Here is a 19,630-nt window from a genome sequence, read left to right on the forward strand (position 1 = left end):
TGAATAATTTTTCCAGTAGTTTTCAAGTAACTTGCAGTCATGAGAATGACTCGAAACAGTATGTAAAATGAGAGTGTTAATTTTCCACAAAATTGATGACAGGCATCAATGAGAAACATTCTAACAGCAAAGTGCACAGCAAAACTTGTAACTCCTCACTTCTAGTGCAAATGTGATGCTGAATGAAAACAAGTATTTGACTCTGGTACTGTCACTCTCATGGGACTCTCCAATTACCAGTATCACGAGGAGCACTCGAAAAATGTTTCTCTGTTGGAAGAGAAATTTCATGGCTAATAGCACAAATTTCTTTTATCGTATTACTTTCTTCACTGCACGTACCAGAAATTACAGTGAGCTGAGCAGTTATTACTGCTGTAATATTTCAGGTTATGGTGGGCCATGAGTTCTAAAACACCTACCATGAACGACCCAAACAAAGAATGTGAAACATAAAATTCCGCACCCACAGCAAGCAATCACCTTACATTTGCAGTGACTTGCATGTCAAATTAATGAAAGCTTTCCCTAGTAAAAATTCTAATAGAGAAATTTTATTGGTTTCATCTTAGAGGATTACAAAACAATAGACAATAGGCAATAGACTTGATACACTGGCAACACTGGTAGCCTGTATTCATGTATTGGAATATGAAATAGACCTAGTACACTGATATCCTAAATTGTTCTTTTAGCTTACAAGTGTATTGATGTAGATAGGAGCACTGTGCTCTTAAAACCATGAGAAGCTGGCACAAATAAACACTCTCAATACATGTGGATGATTTTTCCCCCCCCCATTATACAAATACTTGCTTAGCCGGTTTATACTGAGACTCATGACTTGTGCTGGATCATGGCATTCCAAGCAGGAGTGTTGGCAGTAGCCGATTCATTCAAGAAGTTTAAGAAGCAACTTTTTGTGACTTATGTCAATGTGAGAGGGTCTTGACTCTCATAGCCTTGATCCTTTTAGATAGCCCACAAGTGTTTATTGGACAGTTTCCTGCTTCTAAGATCATGTACTACATGATGCCTGGGGTTGAAAGATGTTAAACATTTGCCACCATGGTTGTGAGTGGTGCTAGCTAACAATTCTACAGCTAGGTTTAAACAATGTACAACTGGCCTTTCACTTACTAAGAATATGAAGCTTATCACATATTTATCACTCATATTTGAATATTTTAACATTTCAATGAAAAAAATACTTTTCCTATGCTTTTCCATGGTTTCGTTTTCTGTTGACTTCATGTGATCAGTTCAAGAACATGTTACACAAAACATCTGGTCCATCAGTTTATTGTACCTTGCCTTTAATAATTATGTACACCAGCAGTACTTTTATCTAAAGTTGGAAAGCAGACTCACGATAATGTGTTGGTACTAAATGCAGGGTTATTATTATGATCCCCCCAAAAAATGACTTACTTTAAATGGTTACTGCATGTTTCAGACATAACAAAGGAATCAGAGCAAAACTCCTTATTGATGATGAATGCATAGAGACTGTGAACAAGGAAAACAGCTGCTTTCCAAAACTTTGCTAGCTCATATTGTCATAAAGCAATGTTTTGCTTTGGTGATTTTATGCATTAAAAGTCTTTAGTGCAGTTTTAAGCGAATAAACCAAGGCAGTATCAGCACTGGCACCAAAATTCTAATATGGCTAATGAGCACAATTGCTTCTCCTATCTACCAATAATTCTGGAGATTTTGCTTTTACGCTTAACAGTTTGAAGCTGTGATAAACAATTCTGAACAATGGCAAAAACTTTATAAGCAGCTCGGTGACACTAGAAAGATTAGTAACCTTAGTAGTTCATTGGGAATTAGTGAATTACTAACAAGTTATTAATGCTTGCAATCTTATTCAATAATTGCTAGACACAGCAAACCTTCAAAATCCTTAAACTTAAAGTTTACATCATTGACCATTGGCAACAATAACGTATGCCAAAACCAAGGAACGAACTGCCAACTCAAGTTTTTTATAATATGCAACGCTGTTGATATATAAAAAACAAATGTGTAAGTTGTTCTGCAGAACTTGTAAAAACAGTATAACTCTTCACTATTTTTAACAAATGTAAATAATCAATATTATAAGTTGTCAATACTATAAATTTGACACTAAAGATAACAAGCGTCAAAAAGATGACTTGAATGTTTTCAAAGGCATCCTAAAGCTTTTGTGGTGGCACACAGACCATAAGTGAACTGATTGCCCAAATGTGCAATGTAAAAATAGCAAAGTGCATGACACAAATAAAACAGTGCTACTTCAACTTGTCTATATATCCTATAGTGAAAATTTATGACTGATGATTATCCATATTTCATTCAGTGGACTAACTTATTAATTACAAATTATTCATCATATTTCATTCAGTGGACTAACTTATTAATTACAGATTATTCAATTCAATAATACCAATAAAATCAATCAAAAATTAGTTGGATGTATAGAGGAACACCTCAACAACTTGGAATGGTTCTCAAAAAGTACAAACTGACAAGATATTTTTTTACATAGTTTGTTTCTTAAGGCAACAAAAACGGTGTACACTAAGTGCCTGAAATTTAAAAAAAGAAAAAGAACAAAACAAGGTGACTAACAAAGCTCCAATGTGCTATGTCCCACTTATCCTTTTGCAGGAAAAAAGAAACAATGGGAAAGGTACCTTGCAAGAAGCACTTGAATCATGTGTTACTCAACATGCTATACAGCTTTCTAAATGTCACTTGAGCTACGAAGTGATTACTAAAGAGATTTATTATTGTTAATTATTTGCTTAACCACCATGAAAAATTGACAACCCTTTACCAGAGGTGAAGTGATCAACAGCGGATAAACAAGAGATGTCTCTGACCGAGCCAGATGAGTCGACAGGGGGACTTGTTTTCATCAGAGCCTGACGAAAACAACCTTGTTCAACCACTGTTGATCACTTCAAGCATCCATTTTCCTGTGAACCTGTCTTGTTTGCTGGAGCTGAGAAGACATAAGAAAAAGCCGCCCTCATACATGTATTGAACAATGGATGCCCTGCAGGCATGTTTAATGGCTGCTGCGAACAAAATTGCTCAACCAACTCTTGTAGTCAGAACTTTGCCTGATATCAGGCAATTTACCATATTGTCTCCTCTCCATCAATTCCCACCATAAACAACAGTATACTGATATCATGTGATATCCCCTTAGTGACTCCTCTCACTCAAAGCAGTAGGCCAAAGTAACAGTACCTGCCATTACTTTACACCATGCACCACTCAGCCATAGGTGTGCATCAGAAAAAGCATATACCGATAAAAAATACTGGAAGCTAACTAATGTAGACAAGTGGTAACAATATGCAGTTTTAGCCCGCAGCTCTACATTATTTTGTATGTTCTGTGGACATTTTGTAGAGTCGTACATATAAAAGCTGAGGTTCAATTTGCAATGCTTCCTCTTAAACATATATCTATATGGAGGGATCACCTTCAAAGCTACATTTATTTAGTGCTTTCAAGATTATATTATAAAAAAGTGGTCCTGATAGCCTCATTGCTTTCTGGCTGTGATATATACTGCATGGGAAAGCACTAGTAGGTTTAGGCAGTGTCATGTGCCAGAAGAATGTCTCAAAACAATATCTTTGGTTCAAAGACAAAGGGTTCATCGTGACACAATCAAAGAAATACATGATAACTGCAACTAACTGCAGTGTGAGCAAATAATGTAGACATAGCTAAAAGCATGTACTTTAACGGGAAAGACCAGCTGAATAAAGTATTGCAAGATCACATTCAGCACTTTGTAAGAATCCTCCTGTGGTACATTCTATGAGCATAACTGTAATCCTGACTTTGTTATGTCACACTATGATAATTTTTTAGTCTTTTTTTATGAAACACTGAGGATGAAAGAGTCAGAAGTGCATTTGCTAGGGGTTATAAGCTTGCCAGCAGAATGGTCTGATTACACCTAGGGTCACTAGCCACAACTGTACAAAAATGAGAGAATATGAAAAATCAACAGCAGGTAAATCATTCAACACAATCAAGTTGACAGATTGCAGATAGGTCCCATAGCCCTGATAGTTGCAAAATTGGTGAAAAATTCTCAAGTACTATATGCCAGTATCACATACAAGTACATCAAAGGGCCATTAATATATCTTTTAAAATGGTTGAATTAGTGTGCATTTCCCAATCAGTACTGAGTGCAATGGTATGAATGTTTTGTTCAGCAATGTACGAGAGAAATATGCTAGTGTGAAGAGGAGCTAACACAACACTAAGCAAGCTTCTAAGGGACAAAAAAAAGAAAGGGAAACGTTTATGCATGTTAAACTGGCTCTTTCAGAATGATCCTCGCTTTTATCTAGTTGATAAATACGTTTTATATACAGGCACTCAAAAAATGAAAGCCAATTTTCCCTAAGTTACATCATCAAAGTACAGCATTCATTATGTCCTTGCGTAATATGTATAATAGATTTCATTATTTTTATTCAGTTTGGTCCATTCTATTGTAGAAAAGTGAGCAAAAGATAAAAGTATGAGCTTACATTATCTATTTACTGTGGTACAATTATTTTTTAAATGTAACTAACTATACCTTGTTAAAATGTGTCATGATCTGTAGTATGACTGGGAGATGGCTTGTGCAAAAGTCCAAGATGGTGCAAATGCCCTTTATTTTTATGCTGTTTTATGGACATACCAAGCCTTCTCTTTTTACAAGTATGACAAGGTCAATATTTGAGAGGTGTTACTTGACTGTTTAGTTAAAATGAATAACTTTCTTCGATGTCCCTTTGAATCTACATAAATAAGTAGCGAAAATTCTGAACTATCTCAATCACTGCATATTTAACAGGTAACATATTTCACTTTCAATTACAAAAGCTTCTGCACAGGAAGAAAAGACAGAACCATGCACAAGTATATCTGCCATGGCATAGTATCAATGTGGAACATGAATGACTTACTATATCAAGAGCCTCAAACATGTTCTTGGAAATGTGGTCTGAGGGCACTCCAAGGATAGCAACAAACTCTAAAAAGCTCACCCTTGAGCTCTCACGGTTTTTTATGGCAGCTTTCACTTTGAGAATCACGTCGCTCATATCTCGGAACTGGATGCTATGTGAATGAAACGGGGAGAAACAGCAGCAGTCAGCATGCTATAATTGAAAAGTTACATTAAATTGCACACCCTCTTTACACAAGAAAATAATGCGAATAAATATGACTACAGTTGAAGCAATGCACAGAATATATCAAACTCAAAATAGAAATCCAGTCAAACTCTTGATAAATCAAACAATATTTCACGAAATCTGCCATATATAACAAACTCCTTGAATTTCTTAATATCAGATCTATTGAACACCATGTGCCTTTTCCCATGATTTAGCAAAACAGCATTGTTCCACAGTTTTGATTTAGCAAAGCCCACATGCATATCATGCATGTATCAAGAGCCTTAATTTGTGACAACAACAACAAAAAACATCACCGAAGTTTGAACTCATCATTTGCATATGTCTTTATGCATGCAAATGTTGACAGCATCACAACAAAGTACATTATTTTTTGCCATGATGCCATCCCACAATGCTGTCATCACGAAAAACTACCATTAAAGGCCGACTGCAATGTAATTTTGGACTGCATTACTTAAAAAGCCTAGGTTAAGATGATGTAGATATAGCAGAGCCTACGTGAGAAATTTTAGGTTTGTGATACAAGCGGAAGCATCATGGAAGGCTCACAAAAATATATATTTTTGACACTGAAACTGAAAAAAAAATGCTGCTGTAACCACTCGCCGGAAGTGACGCAAGACCTAGTGACTCCTGGCCATGACCTCTGAGATAATGCAGTCTCTGCGGCTGCCCATGGCATGCTCAAAAATCTCGAAGGCGGTGTGCTTGGACTTGCGTCATAGAGACAACTGTCAGGTACACACATTTTGCTTGGGTGCTGTTGAAAGGCTGTTAACAAGAAAACTATGCAATTACCAGCCCTGAGGATTTGCTAAGATTGCTTTAATGATATATACCATTCATTTATAACAAATTTAGCCAGAATGATACTTCGTGGTTGTTAGCATTTAACATCATACAGTGATTTTGGCCTCATGACTCCCTACGCCTTTGCAAAAAAACAAATGGCTTCCTAGCATTGAAGAGCTGCGATCATGATGATACATGAGCAGTAGGGATGGCCCACTTTGCATTTGACCCGATCTCTGGCACTACTGCTTTTGATCCCATTATTATTGGTTGAGCACAGAGAAGGGAAACAGAGGGGCTTGATTTTTGTTATCACAACCACATAAAGCCAGCAGGCAATGAAGCCAAGGAAAGTGTAGGCGTAATCAGCTGTGGTTGAAACTGAAATGTAGAAAATAATGAAGAAAAGAGGAAAAGGGGAAACCAAAACCGGCGCAATCCAAAGGTTGTGGGTTCAGTTCCCACCGGCAACTAGTTATCTTTTCATTTTGCCTTTTCTTTATTAATTTGTACATTCCTATTTCAACCACAGCTAATTATCCGTATGCTTCCCTTAACTTCATAGCCTGCTGGCTTTATATGGTCGTTATTATGGGTTAAGTTTCTTATGAGATTCTGTTCAATTTGTTTACTGACATGATACTTTCCATTAAAACTGTCCAACAGACCTGTAAAGCACCTCTTACTGCTGAAGCAGAGACCTTGATTTAATGATATTCGCAATTTAACAAATTTTTATTGCTGAATTACTTTGTTGTATCAAGGGTCAACACGTATTTCTAGATACATCAGTAGACTTGCTATAGCCCTATATTGGGCTGCAGTATATGTAAATAAATAAACCTAGATGCTGACTTTGTATTGCAATGAGCAAGTATCAGTCACGGACACAGAAGTCAGTAAACTACATTGTGCCAAATATCACACACGTCAAATCGCATCGAATAAACCAACCAACCAACCTATCTTTTAATCACAATGCAAGCCATGATGCAGACACACATTTGGGAAATATGTTGAATAAATAAAAATTCAGCAACTTGGCTTAAATGTTGTTTCATAGTTACCACTATTGCCTATTCTTTCATTTCTATCCACATTGCTTTATATATGAGGGAATACACCACAATATGCATCAACAGATTATACGTATTTTCTTTATTCTCTTTATTCGTATTCTCTTTCCAAATGAAATACTGTTTTTTGATGCCTTTGTACTGATGGGCAACTCTTGGTTAAGGTAGTTGGCAGTTGCTGCTGTGAATTTTTCTTGCACATGGTTTATATACAGGGCGTTTCTAGAAGACTAAGTAATAGTTAGAAATAGCCGTTCAAAAAAAAAAAAAAAACGACGGCTCTTTTGGAGACATGTCATATGTCAATGGTGGCGACCATGGAGTGACGGGTGACACATAGTAATTAGTTGTTGATTAACAAAAATATTAATTAACTTCAAATTTTTTTGTTTCAACAGCCTGATCGTAATTGGGAAATTGAAGCAGGCTCTCCGTACAAGCCATATCAACCTTTAGATCTGGAAAAATGGGATTATCTGTGGAACTGTGGCACAACGAATTTGGGCTAACAGAGCGAGTGAAACAAAAACTGGGAGGCTGCAGTGAGCGCAAAGCCATGCCCCTTGAGGCAACATTCTGCTTACATCACCCCGCAGCAGGCAGCCAGCGCGCTGCCGCTCCATCCTCCTTGCTGTCACAGTGCGGTGGTTGCCTGCTGCTAAGAATATTGCCTCGAGGGATGCGGCTTTGTGCTCGCTGCTGCAGCCTCCCAGGTTTCGTTATGCGCGCTCCGAGTCGCAATTTGCCATGCCACAGTTCCGTGCGTAATCAAAATTTTTCAGATACAAAAGTTGATATGGCTTGTATGGAGAGCAGGCTACAATTTTCTCATTACAATTAGCCTGCTGAAAATAAAAGTTTAAAATGTTTTAATGAATTTTTTTATTAGTGACTAATTACCACATCTCACCTGTCAACCTGAAGTCACCACCACTGATGGCACACTTCCAAAATAATCGTCCTTTTATTTCAAAACAGCAATTTTTAAATTTTATTTAACATCTTCGTAGATATGCCTGGCATACATGTGTGCTATGCAGACAAAATTGACACACCAATTTAGCACTGTGCCCTGTCCCTGCCTTGTGTTTCATGGACTTGGACAATAATTATTCCTATTCATGTGTATTAACTTAACCTTTAACATATCTTTAGCTGAGCCAGACTTGGTGGTATGTACATGATAGGCATCTGCCAAACTTTTCTTATTATAGCATGTGCTCTGACTGATGAAGCCAGAGCAAGGATGCGTGTGTGTGTTAATTATTTACACTAGAGAAATTAGTTTTTTGTCTTTTCCAAATTGATAAGCACATATTATTATTAATTTCTTTTACAAAATTCAGTATTTATTGGGCCGTTTTTTTTTTATGGTGCTGCCTTTTGCGCAGTTTTGGCAACACCTGCTCTAGTAAGCTTTAAAGGTTGGGATGTGAAGTGAATGAAACACTGCTGTAAAGGCTGGCACGCAGGTTACCAACAGCTTGTAGACATACCTGTACGCATAATAAAAAAATTCTCATCTGAGAGCTTGTATTCCACTTACCATTTGCACCTAAGAGAACTAAGCTGAGTATAAGCTTCAATCATCTGGGACATTAAAGCAATAGAGCAATACAGGCATGAGTAAACAACCAAACATTTCATTTCTGCCTTCAGCTTGAATCACTCATACCAAGGTTTCATTCATCATCATCAGCCTAGTTATGCCCACTGCAGGGCAAAGGCAGTATTCTCCCTTATTTGCGAAATAAGGGAGAATAGCGACACTAAATATAACACTCAGCAGAACACCGGATCAATAAAAGATATACAGTCCAACAGTACATGAGTCGCAAAGTTCTGTGCATTAGTTCAGTCCATGTACGCATATATAAAGTCCGATGTTTTGAACAGCCAAAGCACACAACACTTGTAATACACTCCAAGTACAGGACAGAATTATACATATTGAGTAAAAGTTGTGATCACCACATAAACCAACTATGAACTATGAACAACGTTTCATCATCATCATCAGCCTGGTTACGCCCACTGCAGGGCAAAGGCCTCTCCCATACTTCTCCAACTACCCCGGTCATGTACTAATTGTGGCCATGTTGTCCCTGCAAACGTCTTAATGTCATCCGCCCACCCAACTTTCTGCCGCCCCCTGCTACGCTTCCCTCCCTTGGAATCCAGTCCGTAACCCTTAGTGACCATCGGTTATCTTCCCTCCTCATTACATGTCCGGCCCATGCCCATTTCTTTTTCTTGATTTCAACTAAGATGTCATTTACCCGTGTTTGTTGCCGCACCCAACCTGCTCTTTTCTTATCCCTTAACGTTACACCCATCATTCTTCTTTCCATAGCTCGTTGCGTCGTCCTCAATTTCAGCAGAACCCTTTTCGTAAGCCTCCATGTTTCTGCCCCATATGTGAGTACTGGTAACACACAGCTGTTATACACTTTCCTTTTGAGGGATAGTGGCAACCTGCTGTTCATGATTTGAGAATGCCTGCCAAATGCACCCCAGCCCATTCTTATTCTTCTGGTTATTTCAGTCTCATGATCCGGATCCGTGGTCACTACCTGCCCTAAGTAGATGTATTCCCTTACCACTTCCAGTGCTTTGCTACCTATTGTAAACTGCTGTTCTCTTCCGAGACTGTTAAACAACACTTTAGTTTCCTGCAGATTAATTTTCAGACCCACCCTTCTGCTTTGCCTCTCCAGGTCAGTGAGCATGCATTGCAATTGGTCTCCTGAGTTACTAAGCAAGGCAATATCATCAGCGAATCGCAACTTTGATCCCCAATTCTTCCCACTCCAGGCCTCTGAATACCTCCTGTAAACATGCTGTGAATAGCATCGGAGAGATCGTATCTGCCTGTCTGACGCCTTTCTTTATAGGGATTTTGTTGCTTTCTTTGTGGAGGACTATGGTGGCTGTGGAGTCGCTGTAGATATCTTCCAGTATTTTTACATATGGCTCATCTACACCCTGATTCCGTAATGCCTCCATGACTGCTGAGGTTTCGACTGAATCAAACGCTTTCTCGTAATCAATGAAACCTATATATAAGGGTTGGTTATATTCTGCACATTTCTCTATCACTTGATTGATAGTGTGAATATGGTCTATTGTTGAGTAGCCTTTACGGAATCCTGCCTGGTCCTTTGGTTGACAGAAGTCTAAGGTGTTCCTGATTCTATCTGCGATTACCTTAGTAAATACTTTGTAGACAACGGACAGTAAGCTGATCGGTCTATAATTTTTCAAGTCTTTGGCGTCCCCTTTCTTATGGATTAGGATTATGTTAGCGTTCTTCCAAGATTCCGGTACGCTCGAGGTTATGAGGCATTGCGTATACAGGGTGGCCAGTTTCTCTAGAACAATCTGACCACCATCCTTCAACAAATCTGCTGTTACCTGATCCTTCCCAGCTGCCTTCCCCCTTTGCATAGCCCCTAAGGCTTTCTTTACTTCTTCTGGCGTTACCTGTGGGATTTCGAATTCCTCTAGGCTATTCTCTCTTCCACTATCGTCGTGGGTGCCACTGGTACTGTATAAATCTCTATAGAACTCCTCAGCCACTTGAACTATCTCATCCATATTAGTAACGATATAACAAGGTTTCATTACTACGTTGCAATTATTAGATATAGCTTTTTGTGAGTAAATCAAAAAAGTAATTTTGACTTTAATGAGACTAGCATTCCTGTTGCTTCTATTTTTACTTCAATTTTAACTGCAAGTTGCTCCTCCAATTTTGCTTTAAGAAGCTCATCCATAAGTTTCAGCCTACATGAAGCTGAAACTCCTGCCTTATTCAAACTTCCTTTTTGTTGCCGATGCAATATGCAACATTTCGATACTCATGGCCATGAGTAGCAGCAATTCTAACAAACAAGTGCAAGCACACTTATGAGTACTTAAATTCTCAGTTTGGCGCCTTTATCAAACCCACGAAACTAAAGAAACTGATCATTTCGGCAGATCTCATCAATGGATTGCGGTACATTACATGGCTGAACAATGACCATAAACCAATGCGAACGCTTTTGCCACCTTTGACAGTGCATTCCACTGTGCTTTTGACAAGAACCTTCATGTCACAAAAGCATTTATTGCATTTTTCTTTTCGATGCAAGCAAGTTGCCCCTTTTCAGGGAACAAGCCTGCAAGAGGCGGTTATCAGAAAGGTACTGAGCAATGCAGGAGGGCCTCTGTAAACTCAAAACTTTAAAGAGTGGTGAACAGGTTTGCATTTATATTCTGAGTTCCTGCCTTATCCTAATTCCATGCTACTCAAAGCATTCGTGTTTTGATTCTGTGAAGGGGCCATCTGCGAGGAGCAGGTCGTGGGCAGAGCAAAGTGCATGTTTTTGTTTGATGTTGACTTCTAGAATCAGTTGACTGATGCAGCAATAGACAAAAGTATTTGGCAGATGCTTTCAAGCTGCCTCAACAGTATGGCTCTCAATGCTACTGCATTGAGAGCCATACCCTCTTCTTCCACTTAGTTCACCGTGGTCTTCCACCTCTTCTTCCACCCCAGGCACGGCCCATGCTTCTGGCATAGCACTTACTGTCACTTGGTTCACCCTCCCTATTTGCCACCTTTCTATTAAATAGGAGCGATCTCCTGCTAGAAGCCTACTGAAAGACATGAATCCCATTTAAATGTTGACTACAGAAGCTTGTGAATGCATGTTCAGAGTTCAATGAAATGTTTTTCTTAGTTTAGTTTGCTTACTATATAGACAAATATTTGCATATTGGCTGAAAGATAAGATCTCAACTACATGCATGTTATATGAATGCAATGAAATATTTGGTCGCATTTGCACATCATTTGAAAGGGGTGGGTACAAATCACATTGCCACTATACCTGGCTACAGGTAAAAGGGTACACAGATGAATAATGGTGGATACCATTAATGATCATACTAGGAGTATTGCACCACTGGTATGAACAGCTGTGAGGTGCAACCTGCCTTTTGCATTGCGCTATGCTATCATCTCAAGGACACCATGAAAAACAAAATGGCAGGCATTGAGCTGCTATGATAGCAGCCACATAGGATGTGTGATGTGAGCTGCATTATTCTCATCAGGTTATTAGCTATGTTAGTGATTTCCATTTTACATTAAACGAACCTACCTAGGCAGGATTTCATCTCTTCTTCCCCACTGACATTGATTCTACGAACAAGCTAAAGGATTTGTCTGTCGACCAGCACATGTGTCACATGTCTGAACTTGTGAAAAGATGAGGACGAGAAGTTCAAGGAAGGAGTTTACTCTTGAAAAGTTAATTACGACTTGCTCATTCAGTTCTCACAAAGAACTTTTAAAATTATTTCCCATCGTTCAACTACTGCTGTTCATGTTATCATTTAGCCATTGAGGTGCTGTAATGGAAGGCTATAGTCTGCTGTATCTTGCATCTGCACATGAGCAAAACTATGATATTCTGGCGGACCATAATCTAAGCATCCATCTCAACTCTGCCATTCAGGTCATTTCGTTGAACGGTATGGGCAATGTAGAGAGGCAACAAGGCTTATTGATCCCTGCTAAACAGGCGAATGTATACAGCTAAACTTAAAATTCTATTTCTTACTTTGATTAACTCTGGACAGAAAGCATTGCAGATAGACTGAGAGAGTTAAGCAAGGGTAGCAGTCAGCACAGAGCAACAACATCTGTTTTGTCAAGACATATACAGGCATGAAGTGTAGCCAGCCGTTTCAAAACTGGTAGCTCGTTCATGAAAGCCACTCAACTCTAAACAAGCTGCTCACGATGGCCTTACCATCATCATCAAGTTGGAGGTCCCATGACCTTGTGTAGCATGTGCATCTGTGCATGAGAAGTGCAATCACAATGCAAATGCACACAAAGGCACATAGCACTGTGGGCCTTCGGCTAAGCTAGCTAAGGTTGCGGAAGTAGGGTGCTTAAAATAGGTGAACGAAATGAACATCCCTGGGCCTGGCAACTGAGTTGGCAAGTGCTCTTGCACTTCCAACAGATTGCTGATTCGAGGAGATCTTGGCACGAGAATTCAATTCGTCAAGGGGAGCTCTAGCTATCCGTTGACAGCACAAGGCTCTGTGTAAGTGAAAGGAACAGACCATGCTAGTTGTGTCACAGCCTGTGAGTGTTGTGTCATGCTAGTTGTGTCACAGCCTGTGAGGACTGAATGAGCGTTACAAAATTTTGAATTGCATGTCTGTTGAGCATTGTGTGAATTCTTACATGCCAAACATGAAGGCGTTATCTTCAATAAAACTTCCAGACAAATACTGCTGGTACACTCGCGATACTCTGTGACTGTTCAATTTCAGTGCAAGGTGGTTGTAAAATATTTCTCAACTGCACACAATTTTATGCTGTCACAGTGCCTCCCAGCATCATTGCTCGTGCTTTGTGAACAGAAAGTCAATCTGAGCCACTGTGATTTATTCCAAAACACTAGCACAAGCATCACTATCATCAGCATTGCATTGACCATGAGCTATAGGCCAGGTTGCCAATGCTGCTGGCTTCACGTGCCTTGCATGATGTCTGCTCTGCAAGCAGCCAAAGCTTGGCAAAACATTTTCAGCACTTGCTGCTGGGGTACGGCACTTGTGTGCTTACCAAGCAAAAGGCACATTGGCCTAGACTTGGCTGCTAGCAATGGGCCAATGCAGTGCTGCAAAATGCCAGTGTTGAGCCAATGTGTACATTGGCTCAACATTGGCAACAATGGGACGAGCAGGATTCACTGTTGGTGTGATGCCTCAAGTCTCGCCATACCTATGGCTTTGAGCACTGACTGGTTTCAATTCCAGAATTGTAGCAGGTTACCTATAAAGTCACATATTAAAAAGTGAATTAGCGAGTCTTAATTAATTGACAATTCAATAAGTGCATCATCATCATCATATAATTTCTTATGTTTGCTGGCACCAAATGTGTGTCACCAAAAAAACCTCTTTATCTCTGCAGCACTATTATTAAATATGATCTTCACTTAAACACCTGGTACACATTGCTAGTAAACATACATGGCCTGTACATAATAAGATGCACAACAAAATAAATTAGAAATGAAGTAGGCTGCCAAGTACAGAAGGAAGATATGCTCACCAATTCCTACTGATGAGCTGCTGCAGGCGATTGCACACAACTGTCTTCACACGAGCACTGTCGTCCACATCCGTCTGTTTAAGATCATCATATGAATATGATGAAAGTGGGATTCGCAGGGCCCTGCCAACGATACACGTTACTATTCAATGACAATCAGCAGTGCAATGGTAACTGTAGTAACCTAACTCGTACATTTCTAGTTATATGTTCCAGTTAACACTGATCAACACTGTGTAAAACAGAGTGCTGATAAGTGCTAACTAGAGCATCAATGCATTTTACCACAAATTTTGAGGACATATCTATCGAAAATGGTGCTAAATACAGACTTTCTGCTAAATGAATACTACCTTCATTACTGCTCCATAATTGCAATTGGGACATGCGCTCTATATTGGATTAAATATAAATTTAGTTAGTGAAATTTTTTTTTAATGGCTAACATCATTCTGCTATTTGGCTTTCAAGTAGTGTCCACATCTTCAAGTAATGTAACTGGTGTGGCAGAACTGATAGCTACCACAGGGGACCTTTAATTTCCGCTTTTATGAAAATGGATTGCCCAGTTTATATTCGCATGCAAGCACATGCACACACACATCTGATTTATAGTGTACACAGATAAAATAACAAAAAACTATTGTTCATTGTTAGCACATCTGCCAACCCGGAAATTGTATTTGAATGCAGAAAAACTATTGCTGTAGGTGTGACACAGAATAAAACAATATATACTGCTTAAAACGACACAAAACTATCTGTGTGCAATAAACATTGCTTTGACTGCTGCAATGTGGTTCAGCATTTGCAATTGCAATATCACATATGAAACACCCTTAATGAGACCATCTCTTCATTTTTTAGTAATGTAATCATGGCAAATTGTATTGTTAAAGCTATGTGGAAAAGAAACATGTCAGATTTCCCTGACTCTCAATTCTAGTGAGGTGTTCCACAGTTCTTGTGCAGTGTCTAGAGTGATCGCTCTGCTACATTGTGAAAAATATCTCGATAAAGAGCTTTCTTTTGTTATACATTTTTCGTACACTAAAGATCCCTAGACAGTCACGTGTTTTTATGTTTCAAGAAGAATGTACCAATAAAAGAACTTCCTTACTTGGCCATCAAGCACCGAACATTTTCAGCATAAAGCTTGGGGTCTTTCTTCTCCCTTTCACTTGGAACATAGACAGGAAGGTACTGAAGAAAGAAATATCAGCAGTGTACAACGATCAATGAAAACAGTTAAATGATGCAACTGCTTCACATATACTTTAGACTTTATCTATATTAAAGCTTTGTAAAAGCAACTGAAACGCATATGAGTAGTTACCTCAATTTCCATGTGCGTTCGTAACTGGCACAAGGTCAACCATAAGGTCTCAAAGCTGAAATAAAAGGTATGAAAGCAACATAAATGTAATACACACAACAGTATGTTATTTTTCTGAATGCAAGAACCATTTTCATAGCTTTTTAAGATGAGTTATAACTGTAGGGTTCAGTATGATCAGTTTAAAAAAAACAGGAAAAAGTATGCTGAATTTTTTTCCAGAATTCAGTTTTACTAAACAGGGTCAGTGAAAACAAATTTACCAGAGAGCTAAGACAGTGATTGGGTGTATCGCTACAGGCCTACATGAGCTCTGACGCAAGAAGCCAGGCAATGTCAAGGCCACATGTGAGCCTGTAACCTAAGCAATATTTATGTTTTAAAGTGAGTCTCTTGTTTTTTTTTTTTTTGCTCTTTCACCCATTTTCACAGTGGCCGGTGGTAAAACCAATACAAGGGCACCGATGCAAAAAGTTTGTGCCCATGCATAACCAAGCTGCAGGCCACATTTGTGACCGAATGCCAACCATTGTAGCTCTTTAAGACATCTGTGCTGCAGCGCAAGAACTTTGTGACACCTCAAGGTTTAGATGCTATGGTGAAGCGCTCAGTAAGGACAGCCCTCCTCATCTCCTAATACTCTCTCCCCCGTGGCAGTGGTGGGAGAGGAGGATGGAAGTTGCCTTCCACGCCAGCGCTCTGGTCGCTGGAGACAACACACATGATGAATCAGCTTATATGTATAGCCACTTATACCAGCCCCACAGATGTGCTGCTTAACGGCTCTGTTCTCTATAAAATTATGCAGTTAAACAACAAATGCTACCTAAATACTATCCTCACTGCAACAAATATAAGCCTTCAAGCGCATCATTTTATTAATAAAATCGAATAGCTTCCTAGAAACATTCAGCATTCGCTTACCTCGACAATTATCATAGATAGTTTCTGCACAATTTTTTTTCTTATATGCATCCATTTTATACTTTCCGTGCTGCAACTGAAATGCGAAGAAGGGAAAGGGGGGAGGGGGCGACATCTACACAGAAGGGACATGGAATCTCTGACCCAGGTGGCTATTGGTGGCGCACGAACTGATGGTAACATGGGGTCGCATACACCTAGCGTTTATTTTTTTATAATATTTGTTGGAACTCTGTGCCTGCATAATGTTACAAATAGTGTCATTCAATACCAAATGCACCTCCTCTTATTTCCTGCATGTCACATGCCGTTGTGCCCTTACAAGACAGCTGCTTCTCAAAAAATGCTCGAAAACTATTATTCTGTGTATCTTATGTAACTGCAGCATTGAAGAGCAGGATCTACAGTTATACAGCACATTTCAGTGCTGATGATATTCACAAAAAAAAAAAAAACAGAAAGCTCAACGTGGAAAAAAAATCCACCAAGAAAAGCCAGTAAGAGTTATCTGAAAAAATATTTTCACCAAAAGAAACTGGATTTTTAGATGGAAATATAAGCCAAAAAAAGTATGCCGCATTTCTGTAAAATAAAAACTTAGAATGCTGAACCCTAATCATAATTTTTCAAAATGCAATCTACACAACTCTTTTAGCATTGATTAAGGCTGCAGAGTGTTGTGGCGGCATCTCTTAGGTGGAAATCAACACACCTTCTGCCCTCAGTGCCATCCTACTAGGCCTAGCAACGTCAAAACAAACAACTGACCTCAATATTACCGGAAAAAAAAACAGCACTTAGACTTAGTCGTTAGTGTGAGATGAGACTAAGTGATGAATGATTTTACCATTTAATTCTTGGTGTTGCAACAAAGATCAAGTAACATGGGCGAATTAGGAACGAACTGTGCAGCCTGGCCACTGCCATGTTGTTATGCAGTCACAATAGCTGGTACAGTGCAGCCCACTTATAACAATATCAAAAAGAACGGAAAATCCGACCGTTATAACTGATCATCGCTATATCTGGACTGCCATAAAAAAAGAAAAAAAAAGCTGCCGAACATACCTTCATAGCTCTGACACCAAATTTATCACTTACAATAAAAAATTGTAGAACGTAGGCTGTGAAAAATGAAACATTAATTTATACCTCTAAGCAGCGTGTCAAGCATTAGGCGTGCTGAAATAGAAATCTGCACTTGCTTTCACGGAAGTTTCAGGTTCACAACCGCAGTGTGCATCGCATCCAGTGGCTGTGCGAACACTGGAAGCTATAATTTAGCATGCACAAAATCGTTGAGCGACTCTATCGACGACAGTGCACTTTATGTGAACGTTGGGGTTGGTGTCAAAGGCGGGCCACTGTCAATATCGTCGCCACTGCTGCTGCTATCTCCTCCATCGCACCATGCTGCCGTCTGCGTCACAACAATGATCGCCCCGTTGGAGATTCTTTACAGAACGAGGCAGCACTATCTGCACGCAGAAACTCCTCCATCGAAGCACCACCTATTTTATCACCAGTAGCGACGTGCTCCCAGACTTCGCTAATGTCAGTGGCTGCTACCGTGTTGGTTTCACACATCGGGGATTTCACCTGGCGCACAAAGTCCGCCGTTTCCATTGATCACTGCTTCTAGCCTTCATGATTGTGGAGGGGCTCGCGGTTTTCAGAATTGTCAATATCATCAACTACGCAAGCTCGTACTTTGAGGCTTGCGAAATTTGCAACTTTGCCCCAAGCATTGTTGTTGTTTGTTAAAATGTTTACTAAGATAACCATAGAAAGGTTCCACCCCCAGGAAGTGGATCCATCATAGTGGGGGGAGGGATGGAGAGGAAGGTCAGTTCAGATATTATCGACCATTTTTGAGTCTTGTAGAAATCGGAGTAATGAGTGGAATATGAGGCGCCAGCTCTCGGAGGACCAGTGGGAAGGCGCCAGGCGTCCAAATCCTGAGGCCTCAGAGTAGGCAGGAGGGTGGCTATCGCTTTTCTACTGTGCTCGGCAAGAGCCAAGCAGCCCCAGAGTATATGTTGCTGATCCAGCAGCTGGTTCCCTGGCCAGGAATGGCGAATGGCTAATTACCAGGTCTGGAGGCGCATCTTGGCAGGGCGCGCTGGTGTGACTGCTGTCTCCGTGATGATGCATTGGAGGTGTGTGGCTTCAGCACGGGTAAACTTCCCCGGCAGAGGCATCGGATTTTCTGGAGGGATGTTCCGGAGCGTGGCCCTTCGAGACACCTTCGGCTCTACCAGGACTGTGTCCGCGTCGATGGGGTGTGAGTGAAGTTCCCTTGCCAGAGAGTCAGCCATTCGATTGCCAGCGACTACTGTGTGACCTGGTATTCATGCAAAGTGGACAGTGTGGCCAGCCTCGTTGGCAATTTGCATCACCCGGTGTATCGAGTGGACAGCACCGTTGCACGAGTCCAGTCGGGCACAGGCCTTTATGGAGACCTGCAAGTCTGTGTAAACAGTGCAATGCGTGAAGGCTGCAAGAGGAGGCTTAAGGACGGTGTCAGATGCAGCGGATATGGCAGCTAGTTCCACCATTAAGGGGTCATTGCAGCCAGGGCGGCAGGAGGAGAAGGCCATGGCGGTACGTAAGCAATAGTACGCTATGGCTGAAGCTTCGTCACTGAGACAGCGTTAGTGTAGACAGCGTGGTGATGGGGAGGAGCATCGCGAACTTCTGCTTGATGCTGCCTTGCGTGAGACATCTGCCTCTCTGCGTGATCAGAATTCACATACTGGGGAATTGGTGCAATGTCACCAGTCAGGGGTCAGTCCTGCGGAGCAGGGAAAGAGGGCAGAAGCATTGAGGGGACTGGCAGATGAAGAAGCGAGAGGATCCTGGGACCGAATATTGTGGGTCTTAGTCAGAACAGATGTGAATGCTTGGCAGCCTCGGCTATTGCCTCGATCGGATTCATCTGGGCCATTTGGGCAAGGTGGTGTAAGGGGGTCAAACACGGCAGGCTGGTGACAACCTTCATGGTTTCATGGTTGAGCGATTCAAGTTTTTGTCATTGCTTTTAGGTAAGATTGTAGAAGCTATAGCCGTATACAGCACGTGAAATTAGTAAAGCAGTCACGAGGCAATGGAGAGTTCGCTCCTCACGATGCAGCGGATTAGGTGGAGTATCTGATGCCAG

At 40.4% G+C, this 19,630-nt stretch overlaps 1 protein-coding gene across 13 annotated transcripts in view; it reads right to left on the bottom strand.

Annotated features, from left to right (window-relative positions):
- LPCAT (lysophosphatidylcholine acyltransferase) overlaps nucleotides 1–19,630 on the bottom strand; it is a 164,927-nt gene that overhangs the window by 18,957 nt on the left and 126,340 nt on the right. For all 13 annotated transcript variants that reach the window (XM_065433372.2, XM_065433366.2, XM_065433369.2 and 10 more), the window contains 4 exons: nucleotides 15,547–15,601; nucleotides 15,331–15,413; nucleotides 14,211–14,333; nucleotides 4,980–5,133 (listed from right to left, as the gene is read on the bottom strand). In XM_065433372.2, the coding sequence (XP_065289444.1) occupies nucleotides 4,980–5,133; nucleotides 14,211–14,333; nucleotides 15,331–15,413; nucleotides 15,547–15,601 (415 nt within the window). The remainder of the gene's footprint in view (nucleotides 1–4,979; nucleotides 5,134–14,210; nucleotides 14,334–15,330; nucleotides 15,414–15,546; nucleotides 15,602–19,630) is intronic.

This window comes from Dermacentor albipictus, chromosome 1 (genome assembly GCF_038994185.2).
Source record: "Dermacentor albipictus isolate Rhodes 1998 colony chromosome 1, USDA_Dalb.pri_finalv2, whole genome shotgun sequence".
Lineage (NCBI taxonomy): Eukaryota > Metazoa > Arthropoda > Arachnida > Ixodida > Ixodidae > Dermacentor > Dermacentor albipictus.